The sequence below is a fragment of the Phacochoerus africanus genome, chromosome 11, assembly GCF_016906955.1.
Source record: "Phacochoerus africanus isolate WHEZ1 chromosome 11, ROS_Pafr_v1, whole genome shotgun sequence".
NCBI classification, from domain to species: Eukaryota; Metazoa; Chordata; class Mammalia; order Artiodactyla; family Suidae; genus Phacochoerus; species Phacochoerus africanus.
Window position 1 is genome coordinate 64,330,474 of NC_062554.1, and position 17,547 is coordinate 64,348,020.

At 51.6% G+C, this 17,547-nt stretch overlaps 1 protein-coding gene across 2 annotated transcripts in view; it reads right to left on the reverse strand.

The window, feature by feature from the left end:
• The window catches only part of PLEKHA6 (pleckstrin homology domain containing A6), a 155,907-nt gene extending 139,377 nt beyond the window's left edge, over positions 1–16,530 (reverse strand). Inside the window, exons 1-2 of one of the 2 annotated variants that reach the window (XM_047752084.1) lie at positions 16,450–16,530; positions 11,564–11,621 (exon numbers count right to left, since the gene is read on the reverse strand). In XM_047752084.1, coding sequence (XP_047608040.1) covers positions 11,564–11,601 — 38 coding nt within the window. In that variant the 5' untranslated portion in view covers positions 11,602–11,621; positions 16,450–16,530. Of the gene's footprint in view, positions 1–474; positions 520–11,563; positions 11,622–16,449 lie in introns of those variants that run through there. The other variant, XM_047752091.1, reaches the window with a different exon arrangement.
• Between the last annotated feature and the right edge of the window lie 1,017 nt (positions 16,531–17,547).

Genomic DNA, 17,547 nt, shown 5'->3' on the forward strand with positions numbered 1-17,547 from the left:
ACGGTGGGAGGTGGGTCCCTTGGGCTGACCTGAGTCGGACCCCCAGGCCCACCCCCTCCAGAGCGCCTTCCCACAAGGGCTTAAACTCATGCCTCCACCTCCCGGCAAGATTAGAGGCAGGGCGGGGTTGGCTTCTTTGCTCTAGGCAGGTTGGGGGCCCCAGCTGGACCCCAGGAAGCTGGCAGCCCCAGAGCCGGCTTCCCTCAGGAGATGTAAGGCAAATGTAATAAATTCAGACAACGTTAGCCCTTCTTGGGGATTCTGGAGGTGGGGGTAGGGGCACAGAGAGGGCTATAATTAGCATTCTCAGCATCCATGATCCCTAAGTACCGCTGCCAAGAAAGAGGGATGGGGAAGGCAGTGGCACCGCAGTGCCAGCAGCCCAGATTCACGCGGCGGGCGGCTGCCAGCCCTGACCAGAGCCCAACCTTCCTCCTCCCACCTCATCTCTATGATGCATCAAAACAGACTCACCGGCTTTGGAGGTGTGAGCCCCTCGCTGAAAAGCTATCACTCTCGGAGCTCCCAGGCCCCCCTCCCCCCAGCTCAGGCCAGCCGGGGTCCTCCTCCCCACCCCTGGGGGCCCCCTCTGAAAAGCAGGGCTGGGGATCTGATCTGGTCTAATCAGTCATCTCTCCGGCTGGCAGGTCCCTGGCGTGGAGAGAGGATGCTGTTGTGGTGACTGCAGGATCCAGCATCTTTCCCAGGCAGAGGCAGCTGGGCATGCTCCATAGGCTCCCGAGGGGATTTCAGGGCCACGTGATTCGCCCTCCCCAAGCTGTCACTTAGGATCAGGAGTAAATAGTCCCCGGAAAGGCTTAACTCCATCTACACCAGCGACAAGCTGTTAACCACCCATGCTGCCTGCCTGGGCGAGAACAGAGTACCTCAGGGCAGTCTTGCTGGCCTTCCACCGCTGCGGCGAGGCTGCCCCCCAAAGGGGATCTGGGCCACCGTCTGTGTAAGCTGCATTCTGCAGACTTCCCACCAGAATGCAGAAGCATCCCAGGGGGTCTGGGACCTGGGGCCTCACCAGGCCTCCCTTTGGTGGCCTTTTGCCTCTGCGGCTGTCCACCCAAGAGATGGACGTGTCTCTGGATGCCAAGAAGGGCTGGACTGCAGCCCCAGTGCCTTCACATGCCCCCAGCCCACACAGTGAATTTAAAGAAATAACGCTTGGAGCTGGTTGGAGCCCACTGCAAAATGCCAGGACCTTCTAAGTCCTTAGCCCGAACTGGTCTCCAATGACCTTGGGCAAGGATGCTAGCTGAGCTGGGGACACCTGTATTTTGTATTCCTAAGGGTCAGAGGCAAAAAGGAGGGCTTCAGACAATAGGATTTTAGCCCTATTTCTTTCTTTCTTTCTTTCTTTTTTTTTCTTTTTCTTTTTATGGCTGCACCTGTGGCATATGGAGTTTCCTGGACTAGGGGGTTGAACTTGAGCTGCAGCTGCTGCCCTACGCAGCATTTGCAGCAACAGCAGATCCTTAACTCACTGAGCAAAGCCGAGGATCGAACCTGCATCCTCATAGAGACAATGTCAGGTTTTTAACCTGTTTGAGCCACAACAGGAACTCCAAAATTCAGCCTTGCTTCTGTTATAGAAAGGCCCATGCCATTCAGAGAGCTCTCCCTCTGTCTCTGCCTCTGTCTCTCTCTGCTTCAGTTTCTCTCTCCGCCTCAGTTTCAGTTTGTGACTGCTGGAAAAAGATTATCTGTGATAATAAGTAAATTCAGTAGAAACACTGAGTCTCATGACCAGGGTCAGAAGATGGAAAGAAAATGGATTATTGCCACATGAACTTCCAGGTAGGCTCCCAGGATTTCAGCCCCACCTGCCCCTGACCCAGAAACTGGAGACCCCAGATGAATTCCTGGAGTCACTTCCGAATATAGAAATATTTCAGTAAGAAGGGGCTGGATGAAGGGCAGCTGCCAGTACCCACCCACATGATTATGACAGCTTTCCCGAAGGTTTATTTAAACGAACTTGATTTTTAAAAATAAGCCTCAGGAGTTCCCGTCGTGGCGCAGTGGTTAACGAATCCGACTAGGAACCATGAGGTTGCGGGTTCGGTCCCTGCCCTTGCTCAGTGGGTTAACGATCCGGCGTTGCCATGAGCTGTGGTGTAGGTTGCAGATGAGGCTCGGATCCCGAGTTGCTGTGGCTCTGGCGTAGGCCGGCGGCTACAGCTCCGATTCAACCCCTAGCCTGGGAATCTCCATGTGCCGCGGCAGCGGCCCAAGAAATAGCAACAACAACAACAACAAAAAAAAAGACAAAAAAAAAAATAAGCCTCAGAGTTCCCGTTGCGGCACAGCGGAAACAAATCTGACTAGGAACTATGAGGTTTCGGGTTCAATCCCTGGCCTCGCTCAGTGGGTTAAGGAACCGGCATTGCCATTTGCTGAGAGGTAGGTCACAGATGTGTCTCAGATCCTGCATTGCTGTGGCTGTGGTGTAGCCGGCAGTTGTAGCTCCAATTCCACCCCTAGCCTGGGAATCTCCATATGCTACGGATGTGGCCCTAAAAAGTTAAAAAAAAAAAAAAAAAAAAAGAGCCTCTTTTCACTTAAATAGAATTTTTTTTTGTCTTTTTGTTGTTGTTGTTGTTGTTGTTGTTGTTGTTGTTGCTATTTCTTGGGCCGCTGCCGAGGCACATGGAGGTTCCCAGGCTAGGGGTTGAATCGGAGCTGTAGCCACCGGCCTACGCCAAAGCCACAGCAACGCGGGATCCGAGCCTCGTCTGCAACCTACACCACAGCTCACGGCAACGCCGGATCGTTAACCCACTGAGCAAGGGCAGGGACCGAACCCGCAACCTCATGGTTCCTAGTCGGATTCGTTAACCACTGCGCCACGACGGGAACTCCTAAATAGAATTTTTTACCTTCTCTGTAGGTCTATTTTATTTTATTTTTGTCTTTTCTAGGGCTGCACCTGTAGCACATGGAGGTTCCCAGGCTAGGGGTCGAATCGGAGCTGTAGCTGCCAGCCTACACCACAGCCACAGCAATGTGGGATCCGAGCCTCGTCTGAGACCTACCCCACAGCTCACAGCAACACCAGATCCTTAACCCAATGAGCGAGGCCAAGGATCGAACCCACAACCTCATGGATCCTAGTCAGATTCGTCAACCACTGACGGGAACTCCCCTCTGTAGGTCTCTTTTAATGTGATCTGAGTATAAGCATTATTTTGACCAACTGAAGGCCTTATCTTTAAAAGGGATCTACTATGGAAGGGGCAGGAGCGCAGACTGCCTCCCAGGATCCAGAAGGAGCCGGTCTGTGACAGGGAGGTGTCAAGGGGATCTGATCCACACCCCAGAGAAAGCTGCTAGAAGGACCGTCTTTCCCACCCTAGAGCAGGCCAGGCTGGAGCTGGAGATCAGACTGGAGAGGCATGCAACCTGCCTGCAGCTGTAGTGGGGAGGGGGATCCCTAGGTTTCCCCCCACCCCGCCACAGCTGAGATGCTACGAGGAGCTATGAGGAGCCACTCAGCTAAAGGGGCAGAGAAGTCCTGGATGCAGGCCCAGTGCCAGGTAACACCATCCAAGCCACCTGCCCTGGCTCTCTAGGACTTGGCAAGGCTGCCCAGCACAGGTGGGGGGAGAGCCAACTCCCAGCCAAAGATGCGGGGCAACGGGGCAGGGGTGTCTCTGGCCTTGGGGAGCAAAGGAGGCTTGCGGTTGAAGATGACAGTATCCAGGAGGGAAAAGAGGGTGGGGAAAGGGACAAGGACCCCAGCCTCCATCCCCCAAAATCCTCAGACAGCTGGAAAGGGCAGGAGGCAGACAGACGGGCCTGCTGGGAGGGCTTTCTCTCTGGCAGACAGAGGGCAAAGGGTGCAGACGGGGCTGCAGACGTGTCCCGCGGATCCTCGGAGAGGCCTGAGCCAGAAGTGTTGATGCTTCTGGGAGATCTGGGAGGCTTGTGGGCATGTGAGGGGCCAAGGGAGGATGGCTGTGGGAGCAGGGCCTCCACTTCTGGGAGTGTGTGTCTCTGTGTGTGTACCACAGTGCTGCTGAAGTAACACTGGGGTACCCATGACGTCCATTGCTGTGGAGAACGTTTGGATCAAAGCTCATCTCACAGTGATAATCAAATATTGCACTGATTTGCTGATGTTTCTTTTTCAGCACACGTTAAGATGGAGGAGACAGCGCAGCAGGAGAGCCCCCGAGTTCCCACAAGGAGCGGGGAGGTGAGCCAAGGAAATAGACTCCTTTCGCCAAATCAAAATTCTCGGAGTTCCCTTCGTGGTACAGCAGAAACGAATCCGACTAGGAACCATGAGGTTGTGGGTTTGATCCCTGGCCTTGCACCGTGGGTTAAGGATCCGGCCTTGCCGTGAGCTGTGGTGTAGGTCACAGACGTGGCTCAGATCTGGCGTTGCTGTGATTGGACCCCTAGTCTGGGAACCTCCATAGGCCACAGGTGTGGCCATAAAAATACCAAAAAAAAAAAAAATTAACCCAGGAGAAGTGAGACTTATCTGAAAGACTCAGGTGGGGAGGGTGTGAGGAGGAGGCGTGAGGGAGGAAGATTCCAAAGAAAGTGCTCTGGACTCCATAACACCCAGCGCTCCGAGGAGAAAGTCCAAAACTCACCATTCACAGTCTCTAAACACGGCCGGGTCCTCTCTACCTTTCAAGTGTCACTGCCACCCCCACCACATAGTCACAGTGGCCCCGAAATTGGTGGAATCACTGCCCCTCAAATGTGCACAGCCCATTTCCTCAACCGGCCACATCCACGTGGGTCTCTCTCTGCCAGAAGGTACCAACTGGGGAGCAGAAAAAGGAGGCCCGGGAGTTCCCGTCGTGGCACAGTGGTTAACGAATCCGACTAGGAACCATGAGGTTGCAGGTTCGATCCCTGCCCTTGCTCAGTGGGTTAACGATCCGGCGTTGCCGTGAGCTGTGGTGTAGGTCGCAGACGCGGCTCGGATCCCGCATTGCTGTGGCTCTGGCGTAGGCCGGCGGCTACAGCTCTGATTAGACCCCTAGCCTGGGAACCTCCATATGTCACGGGAGCAGCCCAAGAAATGGCAAAAAAAAAAAAGACAAAAAAAAAAAAGAAAAAGGAGGCCCCTGTGATGAATGATCTTTCAGGACCTACCTGAGTTTTTCGTTTTTGTTTGTTTGTTTGTTTTTGGCTTTTTAGGGCCACACCGCGACATATGGAGGTTCCCAGGCTAGGGGCTGAATCAGAGCCACAGGTGCTGGCCACAGCCACAGCAACACCAGATCTGACCCACACCACAGCCACAGCAACGCAGGATCCGAGCCACATCTGCAACTTACACCACAGCTCACAATAATACAGGATCCTTAACGCACTGAGTGAGTCCAGGGATCAAACCCGCAACCTCATCGTTCCTAGTCGGATTCATTTCCACCACGTCATGATGGGAACTCTAGGACCTACCCGAGTTGGAACCCTAGCTCCATCCCTCACCAAATGAGGGACTTTGAACAAGCTACCTAACTGCCGAGCCTCAATTTTCCTCATCTGCAAATAGGGTGATCTCTCCCCTGAGCCCCATTCCATTCACCACCTTTCTCCTCATCTATCTCTTTCTTTACTGTTCTGGCGTGTTATTTGCCTTCTGAGAGCAGAACTAGTGGAGTCACTCATTAGCAGATTTTCTGCCCTGGGATCCCTGGCCTTTGTCCTGTCTGCCCTCAGGAGACAACAGAACAGCTCCTGAGGCTCCACCGTACTTCTGGGACCCGGCCTCCTCTGGGGTCCCATAGGTTGGGGTCCGTATTGATGACTCATGGTGGCCCAGCCTTTGAGTCCTGGGGGCAGAGCCAGCCCCTGGTGCAGTGCTGAGCCACACAGACTGGGCTGAAGGCACAGGTGGCGAGAGCCCAGCCTGGGCCCTTCCTGGAGGAAGTGTTCAACCAGAACAAGGAAGTGCCAGCTGCTGGGTGGGACTCCCTGGGATGGAGGAGGTGCCTGGCCAGGCTGGCAAGGCCCGTGGGGGCAGTGCACCAGTCAAGGAGGAGCAGCAGGGACTCAGGCTGGGAACAAAGGTTATCAGGGCTGTGGCTCTGCAGAAAGTGTCCCTGCCTTATCTCCCTCCTTGCCAACTGAAGAAAGGTGCACTCCTGGAGACAGAATTCGCAAGCTCCACAGCTGGCTGCGTTAGCAGGGGAAGGAGTCAGGGGCCAGAGAAAACCGGGGATGGGTGTCACACAGCCAGGTCTTGAAGCATCAGAAAGAAGGCTACCAGACCCAAAGTGGTTGCGATGTGGCAGAAGATGGTCAAAAGGGCCCTATCAGCTCCAGGAGGACCCACTCTATCAGTCTGAGGAGCGAATCCGTGGGTCACCTCTAAGGAAACCCTCGAAAAGCCTTAGTGGGATGAGTCGTGTGCTTTGGTGCCCTCTCGTGGACTTATGTGGTACACGCATACAGCTTGCAACGGGTTTTACCTACATTTTAACCCATTGTTTTTTCTCTTCTCCCAGCACTACACTTCCTGGCAAATGACACTTTCAAAACTGCAGGCACATCTGACCAATGATATCAGTCATGGATACCATGAGAATCAGCTCTCAGGCACTATGAAGGAAAGGGTTTATTATCACATGATTATTATATTTGTCTGACCCTAGGCAAATATCACTATTTGCTCATTGAAATTTGACTCAACCACACTAAAAGAAGAAAAAAAAAACAGCTTTCCAAGCTATTTATATATCCGATCATTACCTCTTGGGAATCCATCCTCCATTTCTAACTAACCCACCAACCAAACGTCATACATCCTTGTAGAAAATAGATTGTTCAGGGACCTGTGAAAATAAGGACAGTGGACCAGCCTCATTCATTCACTCCCTCCCTCCCTCACTCATTTCATCTGGGCTTATTGATACCCTCAGGTCCAAGGGAGGCACCAAGGATGCTGGAGGCAACTACGGCATTATGCTAAGACCCCAGCCCATGAAATCAGGCAGACATGGGGCTGAGTCCCAGCTCTGCTTTTTATAAGCTTCATAACACTGAACAAGCCATGACTAGGTTTCAGTTTTTCCCTTCCTCCCTCAGAGCTGACAGTAAGTACCTCCCTCATAAAGGTGCTACGAGGACTGAATGAGTTGTAACGGTAGTAAAGCACTCAGCTCTTAGAGTAGCCACGGCTGCTCCTGGCACATGGAGTGGCCACCAAGTCTGGGAACAGACACGAACACCCCATAGATGGATGATGGACATTTCATCCCGATACATAGTCAAGACACACTGTCTATGTTTCCAGACTTCACGGCACCTTATGTCACCCTGGTCCTTGATGAGTTTTCACTCTAGACTAGTGGTTCTCAAAGCATGGTCCCCAGACCAGCAGCATCAGCATAACCTGGGAACCTGATAGAAAGGCAAATTCTTTCAGACCCTCTGAATCAGAAACGCTACAGCTACAGCTGGGGCCAAGCAATCTGTGTGGACAAGCCCTCCAGGTGGTTCTGATGTACACTCAGGTTTGTGAGCCCTTGATCTAGGGGAAATGATACACCTATAAATACTTGCAGTACAGGTGGGCTTTCCTGAAGAATCTTAGAGGAAGAGCCAGTGTTCACAGGCAGACACAAGCCATGTTAGAGATGGGATTCCACTTACAAAGTCGCGGAAGGAAGGTATGTCTTGGGAGAACCAAATGTGACTTAGTCTGGCAAAATGGGATGTCAGGGGAGGCTGGAAAAGGGGGTCAGGAGCCAGATTAGAAAGCCCTTTCAGGAGTTCCCGTCGTGGCACAGCGGTTAATGAATCTGACTAGGAACCATGAGGTTGTGGGTTCGGTCCCTGCCCTCGCTCAATGGGTTAAGGATCCAACATTGCTGTGAGCTGTGGTGTGGGTCGCAGACGCGGCTCGGATCCCGTGTTGCTGTGGCTCTGGTGTAGGCTGGTGGCTACAGCTCCAATTAGACCCCTAGCCTGGGAACCTCCATATGCCACAGAAGCGGCCCAAGAAATGGTAAAAAGACAAAAAAAGAAAAAAGAGGGAAAAAAAAAAGCCCTTTCAAGAACCTGAGTGAAGAAATTAGATTTTATCCTATAACTGATGGGACACATGAAAAGTTTTTAATAGAGAATGATACAACCAAACCTGCATTATAGAAAAAAAAAAAAAGCACCCTTGCAGTAGTATTGCCTGGAGGCAGGAAAATGAATTGGAAAGCTGCTAGAATGACCCAGGCGAGAGCCTATGTGGGTATGAACTTGGGTGGTGGTAATGGGGATGATGAGAAGTGAGTTGAGAGATATTTAGGGGAGAAATTGATAGGACCAATGTGGGGGCAGGGCCTGAGGGTTCTACTTTGGTGGCACCTCTTCTTTTTTTTTTCTTTTAGGGTCACACTTGAGGCACATGGAAGTTCCCAGGCTAGGGGTCGAATCAGAGCTGCAGCCACCAGCCTACGTCGCAGCCACAGCAACACGGGATCCAAGCTGTGTCTGTGACATACACCACAGCTCATGGCAACACCAGAGCCTTAACCCACTGAGCAAGGCCAGGGATTGAACCTGAGTCCTCAAGGATACCGGTCAGATTTGTTACCACGGGAACTCCTGGTGGCACTTCTAGCAAAGATGGAACAGGTGTTGGTGATGGGAAGGAGCAAGTTCAGACTGGACTCAGGGGATTGGGGGTGTCAGGGAGGGTGCTCTGGGTTGGCATCCAAAGCAGGCCTTACTTGTGCCTCTACTGAGCATCACCCACCATTTTTCATTCATTCATTTATTTCACCAAGCATTGAGTCCCTATCATGTGCCAGAAAGGTTCTAGGATGGAGTGGAACACAAGAGTGCCAGAATCTGCTCTCAGGGCTGACATGCAATGGGGGATACCAACAATAAAATAAGTAAAAAATACATAAACAAAAGCCTTATAGGTCGTGGCAGTGCTATGAGGAATAGTAAAAGGGACTAAGGAGGAATGGAGTGGGGGGACTTCAGACAGAGCTGTCAGGAAGGACCTCCTGAGAAGACAACACTTGAACTAAATGATAAGTAGGAGCCAGATGTGAAAAAATAGGAGGAAAATGCTCCCAGGCAGGGGAAACAGCCAATGCAAAGGTCCTGAGGTCAGAATGAATTTGGCCTGACCGAGGAGAAAGATGAAAATTAACACACAGCTGCCCAGTTGTGGGAAATGAGAGCGGAGAGGGGAATAGGTCAGACCATAGTAAGTGCTGAGGTGGGGTTTTTTTGTTTTTTGTTTTTTGTTTTGTCTTTTGGGGGCCGTACCCGCAGCATATGGAGGTTCCCAAGCTAGGAGTCCAATCAGAGCTGTAGCTGCCAGCCTAGGCCACAGCCACAGCAACGCTGGATCCAAGCCACATCTGCAACAATGCCGGATCCTTAACCCACTGAGCGAGACCAGGGATCGAACCTGCACCCTCATGGATGTTAGTCAGGTTCATTAACTGCTGAGCCATGATGGGAACTCCAATAAGTGGTGAGTTTTTAAAGATTGGTGTAATGAGATGATATATTTGTCAACAATCTCAAGAATCAGGTGCACATAAATGAATACTAAGGTGGAATCTTCAAGGAGAAAAGAAGAAATGTCTTAACTGAACCAAGAAGGAATTTGGCTCAATTTCAGGAAAAGCTCAGGCTTTAAGAGCCACATCACATCAGGGAATTTCTGTTGTGGCTCAACAGTTATGAAACCGACTAGTATTCGTGAGGATGGGGGTTTGATCCCTGGCTTCATTCAGTGCGTTAAATAACCAGCTTGGCTGTGAGCTGTGGCATAGGTCAAAAATAGGGCTCAGACCTGGCATTGCTGTGGCTGTGGTGTAGGCCAGCAACTGCAGCTTTGATTCGACCCCTAGCCTGGGAAATTCCATGTACTGCAGGTGCAGCTCTAAAAAGGAAAAACAAAAAACAAAACAAAACAAAAAAAACAAAAACAAACAAACAAACAATGCCATGTCATATCAGAACGATTTCCAAAACAGATAATTGGTCCATTTTTGTGTGTGTTTTTGTTTTTTTGTTTGGTTGGGTTTTTTTTGTTTTTGTTTTGTCTTTTTGTCTTTTCTAGGGCCGTTCCAGCGGCACATGGAGGTTCCCAGGGTAGGGGGTCTAATTGGAGCTGTAGCCACCGGCCTACGCCAGAGCCACAGCAATACGGGATCCGAGCTGTGTCTGCGACCCACACCACAGCTCACAGCAACGCCAGATCGTTAACCCACGGAGCAAGGGCAGGGATCGAACCTGCAACCTCATGGTTCCTAGTCGGATTCGTTAACCACTGCGCCACCAAGGGAACTCTGGTTGGTTGGTTTAAGAATATGGTTGGAGTTGCCGTCGTGGTGCAGTGGAAACTAATCTGACTAGGAACCATGAGGCTGCAGGTTTGATCCCTGTCCTCACTTAGTGGGTTGGGAATCCGGTGTTGCCATGAGCTGTGGTGTAAGGTCACAGATGCAGCTCAGATCTGATGTTGCCGTGGCTGTGGCGTAGGCCGGCAGCTGCAGCTCCAATTCGACCTCTAGCCTGGGAACCTCCACATGCCACGGATGCGGCCCTAAAAAAGATTTAAAAAAAAAAAAAAAAAAAGGAATATGGCTAACAGCCAAGCTGATGAAAGTGCTGGCTGGTCTTGAGGCAGAGATGGGAAGTGGACCCTCTCACAGCACAGACGGAGGAAGCTGAGGAAGAAGGGAGGTGGGGAGGGAAGGCGATGAGAAGCTGTTCTCCCTCGCCAGCCACGCGGGAGCTCCCTCTGCCAGTGCCTGAGCCCCCACTGTCTGAGGAGCCTGCTCTCCACTGGCCCTACAGGCCCAAGCATGCCCGCCTCACCCGTGGGAAGGAAGCCAGGACCCAGCCTGGCTGGGAGGAGGAGAGACCCAGACCAAGGCAGACGGAAAAGAGTCCAACTGATAGATGTGAACCAACCCAGCCTAGAGAGCTGTCTCCTGCTTCCCCCGTTATACCTAGACAAGCTGCTGAGAACGAGCTACCCCAGCCAACAGACTGACCAACGCTAGGCGAAAACAGAGCACCAGACACACACCTGCCACCCCCAGGATGGCAAACGCCCCCATCCAGGAGGGCAAGAGTGATGCAAGAGGGGACAAGAGCCTGGCCACCACGTGACCTGCCTGTTTGTGCAACCAGCTCACTTCTTCCCTCCAACTGGCTCCACTGCCCGCCCCTCCTGACACCTGTGCTCTGTCTCCTTCCTCTGAACCTTTGTCCTCTGCGTCTACAACAGCTGCTTTCCTCCACTCGGTGGCACCGTGTCCCTCCCGCCACACAGCCCAGCCCTGCGCTCCTCACGCCCCATTCCACCCCACCCTAGCCCAGAAAAATTCCCATGATTGACACTAGCTCTCCCGGGCCAAGGTACACACACAGAGACACACGCCCTGGCTTATCTGCAGCGCTCACTCTGGAGCCCTGACGCCTTCTGGCCAGTCACAGACCCCAGCAAAGCCTCCAGCAAGACCCTTTAACTACCTTCCCTTCCGGAGGAGACAGGCATAAGGACAAAAGTAGGACCAATGGCAAAACCAGGAAGAAAGTCCATCTTACTCACTTGATGAAATACACAGCTCCTTCCGGGGTGGAATCCATCTCCCAGCCATTGGGCAAACCTGTGAAGAAGCAAAATCACAGTCATCACTTCCCCCACAAGCCCGATCTACACTCGGGAGGGACAGAGTCCAGGAGAACAAGGGACAATCGAGGATAAGCCAACAGTGTTCAAACCAACAATTTCACCCTCTTCCATCCACTATTCCTTTTTTTTTTTTTTTAGTCCTTTTTACGGCCACACCGGCGGCATATGGCAGTTCCCAGGCTAGGGGTCAAATTGGAACTGCAGCTGCCAGCCTACACCACAGCCATGGCAACACCAGATCTGAGCCGCATCTGCGACCTATACCACAACTCAGAGCAATGCCGGATTCTCAACCCACTGTGCAAGGCCAGGGATCAAACCTGCATCTTCATGGATACTAGTTGGGCTCTTAACCTGCTGAGCCGCAACGGGAACTCCATTCCATCCACTATTTCGATCAGCCTGTGTCTCCAGCAAATAATAAGAGAGATGGCAGTGAAGGGATGACTCCGTCAATAAGCAGTTAAGTGACTAAAGGAATCACTGCTTCATAGGCTTTGCTTGTTTACTCAACAAACTTTTTTTTTTTTTTTTTATGGTGGCACCTGTAGCATATGGAAGTTCTTGGGCCAAAGATCAAACCTGCACCACAGCAGTGACAACACCAGGTCCTTAACCCACTGAGCCACCAGGGAACTCCCCAACAAACTTCTACTGAGCATCTCCTCTGTTCCAGGCCCTGTGCTGGCCCCCGGAGAACCAGTAGTGAACACACTGAAAGTGTCCTCAGGGTCATTCCTCCCTATATCACAGAAGCAGAAGCAAGGGGGGGGGTGACCTGCCCAAGAACCCCACAGATAATTAGCACCCAAGATCAGACCAGGACTCAAGTCTTCAAACCCCCGGCCAGTATTATCACCTCTAGATGCTGCTGCTTCTGGACAAAACACAGGACCTGGGAAATCAGTCCCAGAATGGAAAGACAAAAACAAAATTTTTTAATAGCACCTCTGAAAAAATGTATCCATGAAAATGCTCAGAATAGAGAATCGCTGACTTGCAGAATGAGAGAGGCCTGAGTGGCAGAGGGAACTGGCTGTGGCTCAGAGGCATCCAGGCAGTCCTCCAGATGAGCACAGCCTCTGCTGGACAGCTCCCGAGACGCAGCGCCTCTGCCTCCAAAGAGCGCTGGTAGCCTCTGTCTCTGAACCGGCTACCCACACAGCCACCACCCTGGCAGTGTCCTGCTTCCCTGGCAAACACAGTGTCCCCAACCTAAGGTGGAGGAGAAAGAGTCTTTTTTTTCTTTGGTCTTTTTGTCTTTTTAGGGCCGCACCCGCGGCATATGGAGGTTCCCAGGCTAGGGGTCTAATCGGGGCTGTAGCTGCTGGCCTACACCACAGCCACAGCCACGCGGGATCTAAGCCGTGTCTGGGAACCACACCATAGCTCATGGCAACGTGGGATCCTCAACCCACTGAGCGAGGCCAGGAATCAAACCCGCAAACCTCATGGTTCCTAGTCAGGTTCGTTAACCACTGAGCCACGACGGGAACTCTGGAAGAGTCTTTTGAGAAACCTGAGGGAATCAATCCACTGTCTGAGATGGGGACAGGCAGGGCACTCAGGGTGCAAGAGCCCTGTGGCTGATGTGTTAGAAGACAGGTGCGGGTTCTCTCAACAGACCATCACTGCCATTTTTCTGGACAGTTCGATCACCTGCCTTGTATACGAGGTTCAGCTATTCACTGCTGGTCTGAATCCCTCCCCGCCATGTTATCAGCTGCCTGAGGGTACAAGCTGCTGGACAGCAGAGCCTGGGTTCTACAGAGTGGAGGGCCAATTTTGTTCATTCATTTTACTCACGCCTATATCAGGGGTCTGTACGTCCACAGTTTCTGCTGGTGATGCTGCTGCTTCAATGTGACAGGGCAGCCGGCCACCCACACCCCCCACCCCCTGCAGGACTTGGTCCATAGGGATCATAACACCAGCTACCACTTAGTGAGAGCTTCCTTCCTCTAAGCTACAATTTTCACCTCTAGTAGCACCTTTCATCTGCACAGCAACATTATACAGATGAGGAAACTGAGGCCCAGAGAGGTTAATCACCTTGCTTAAGGTCACACAGGAAGTGTCTGGGCCAGGATGTGAGTCTGGTCTGCTGCCTCCAAAGCTCACATTCTTCCCTCTGTGCTGCCCCATAAATGCTACTTGTTCCTCTCTGTCCCTGTGGGAGGATGTTCCCATTCAGAAGGGCGTGGGTTGGCAGCCTCTGCAAGTAGAGGGATCCCCACTGGGTCAGAATCATAAATAATCCTGCCACTGTGATGTGCCTGGGAAAGAGGCCAGCGTGGATTATGTCCCCTGCCTTTTCCAGCAACTTCCCGCCACACTGCCCTCTCTGCCCAGGCAACACCAAAAGTGCTTATATTCCTGCCCAGGCGGAGTGCCCGCTAAGGCAGCTGCCCTCCCAGCAAGCTTCAGGGGCATCTTAACTCCTTCCCAGCCTTGGACAACCAGTTGGCTTCAGCCAAAAATGAATCGGCTCACAGGCTGGTACACATCTTCCAGCCTTACCTAGGGTCATATATTGAGATGGATGGACTCAAGCTGCGCGCGGAAGGTGGCAACACCAGGCCAGAGGAAGAAAATGGTCCCAGCCTTGGAAGCCAGGAGGCCTGCTTCAAGTCAAAAATATGAGAGTGACAATAACAATAGCGGTCACCATCCTACGGTGACTCTCGAGTAATCTGCTGCAACCTTCCACGGTTCCTGATCCTGTCCCCATTTTACAGATGGAAAGGCTGAGTCACTGGAGTTCCCATCACAGCTCAGCAGTAGCAAACTCAACTAGTATCCATGAGGATACGGGTTCCATCCCTAGCCTTGCTCAGTGGTTAAGGATCCGGCATTGCTGTGAGCTGTGGTGTAGATCGCAGATGTGGCTCTGATCCCTCATTGCTGTGGCTGTGGTGTAGGTTAGCAGCTACAGCTCTGATTCGACCCTTAGCCTGGGAACCTCCATATGCCACAGGCGCGGCCCTAAATAAACAAGAACAACAACAAATATGGTGCGTCTCAGAAAACCACTTGCTCAAGACCACACTGATAGAAAGTCGAGCCAAGATGTGAGCTCACGTCTCTCTGCCTCTTAGAACTTAAGCATTTAACCCGATACTGCTTTGTTCTTACTAGCTGAGTGGCCTTGAACCAGGCACTTCCTCTCTGCTCTTCCGTTTCCCTTCCTTTAAAATGAAGGAGTCAGGAGTTCCCGTTTTGAAGCTCAGTGGTTAACAAAGCCGACTAGGAACCATGAGGTTGCAGGTTTGATCTCTGGCCTTGCTCAGTGAGTTAAGGATCCGGCATTGCCATGAGCTGTGGTGTAGGTCGCAGACACGGCTTGGATCCTGCGTTGCTGTGGCTCTGGCGTAGGCCGGCGGCTACAGCTCCGATTCGATCCCTAGCCTGGGAACCTCCATATGCTGTGGTTGCGGCCCTAGAAAAGACAAAAAAAGACCAAAAAAATGTTTTTAAAAATTTCAAAATTAAAAAAAAATAAAATGAAGGAGTCAGACTCCATGATCCCCGAAGTCCCTTCCAACTCTAAAATCACAGTGGTTCCAGTACTAAGTCTAAAACAAAGTAGCCTCTGAGCAAGTCAACACCTCGACACCATGTGTCCAGCAGTGCTGCTCTGCCACATGCATGGCCAGGACTCCGTGTGGTTGGGTGAAGGGCTGGAAGGCCAGCAGTTCTCAAGAGTGTCACTCTTACCTCTCCCCTTACTGGTCTACGATGACAACCTGAAGAGGACAATGAGTTGTTCACTTGAAGCACCCCGGCCATCCAACTCCTGTCAGTTTAGAATGAAATCATCTTTGCCTAAATGTGTCCCATCTTCTGCACTAGCCTGCCGTGTCCCTGGAGTCTCTTTCATAGCAAGTGATCAGTATTGGTCCTATCCCCTTTTCTTTCATGTTCTCCCCACTGTGAAGGCATTCCCACCAGTCATGTGGGATTATTTAAATTTGATTTAGTTAAAATAAAAAAATTCAGGGAGTTCCCGCTGTGGTGCAATGGGATCAGCGGTGTCTTGGGAGCACTGGGACACAGGTTTGATCCCCAGCCTGGCACAGTGGGTTAAGGATCTGGTGTTGCCGCAGCTGTGGCTTAGGTCAAAACTGTGGCTCAGATCTGATCCCTGGCCAGGGAACGGCATATGCCATGGGTGGCCAGAAAAGATGGGAAGGGAAGGGAAGAGAGGGGAGGGGAGGGAAGAGAAGAGAGAAAGAAGGAAAGGGAAGGGAAGAGAGAAGGAAGGGAAGGGAAGAGAGAAGGGAAGGGAAACGGGAAGGGAAGGGAAGAGAGAGGGAAGGGAAGGGAGAAGAGGAAAGAGAAGAAAAGAGAAGAAAGAATTCAGTTCCTAGGTCACACTAATCCCATTTTGATTGCTCAGCAGCCACACGTAGCTAACAGGGGCTGTACTGGGCTGCACAGAAAGCACTTTCCATCACAGCGTAAAGTTCTACAGTACAGGGCTAGGGGCGGGGATCTGCCCAGTTCAGGAGCTCTTAGATGGAGCGGATCGTCTGACTGAGCAGGGAGCTGAGAGAGGAGTAAGACCTTTGTAGTCAAAGGTCGGGCCCAGATACTAATCACAGGGCTGGAAGCTTGACAAAACCTCGAGGTGAGCATCAACTCTCTCGCAGGAGCCCCTAGATGGTGAGCCAAACACTTAGCCGAGTCCGTCCTTGGAGAAAGGAAAGTCAGAAGCAAAGTCAGGGCAGGGGGTTCCTACAGCCACCTGAAGCCATTGCCTCCTCTTGGATCACACAGTGGGGGACAGACGAGATCCTTACCTGGGCCGGAGGAGTGTCCACTCTGGATGGGTGATTTCGTCCCTGGGTGCACCCAGCTGGTTGACTTTTCCTCATCACTAGAGAAGACCAAAAAGAAGGTGTTGGATACAAGAGAGGCTTCCCTGAGCAGGACCCCATCTGCACATTCACACCAATACTTGACTGTCCGATCCCAGACACCTGGTGGGCACCCAGGCTGCCTTCATTCATTCACATTCACAGAGCATTTACTGAACAGACTGACAGATTCAGAGATGAATAATCCCAGATCCCTGACCTCAAAGAATGTCTAAACCACTAGGAAACAGATATGCAAAAAGATACTGGGAAATACGGTGTGGTAAGAGCTGTAATTCCTACACATCCATGCAAAGAGAGCATTACACCATCCGAGAAGGGAGCACTCCGTGGATAAGCACTCCCTGGATAAGGACGGGGAACAGCATGAAGGCTTCACTAAAGAGGTGACATTCCAGGCGACGGGTGAAGTTGTGTGGGAAGCACACGGAAGGTCCTTAACTGGCAACTTCTCAATGGATAAGACAGGAGGGAGCTAGGTAAATCAATAGTCCTGGAGCAACTGCAGTGCTAGGAATTTCACTTTTTGAATCTGAGTTCCCTCACATTGGGAATTTCAGTTTATGAATCTGAGGTTCATTCAGAGAGGTTATGTAATTTGCCCAAAGTCACACAATCAATAAGCGATGAAGCCAGAATTCAGAACTAGATCCATCCCCCTGAAAACCAAGTTCTTGGAGTTCCCATGGTGGTGCAGCAGGTTAAGAACCCAACTAGCAGCCATGAGGATGTGAATTAGATCCCTGGCAGGTCTTGCTCAGTGGGTTAAGGATCCGGCATTGCTGAGAGCTATGGTTTAGGTCCCAGATGCGGCTCCGATTCGCCCCCGAGCCTGGGAACTTCCATATGCCATGGGTGCAGCCTAAAAAGACAAAGGGGAAGGGAAAAAAAAGTTCTTTCTAGCATTTCACTCCCAGCAAGGTGGGCTCCCCAGCAGTGCAGATCCTCTGGGCTTTAGTTGCAAATGAATCCTTCCACCTTTCTCAACCCCTCACCAACCAAGGACACCAATTTCCCTGA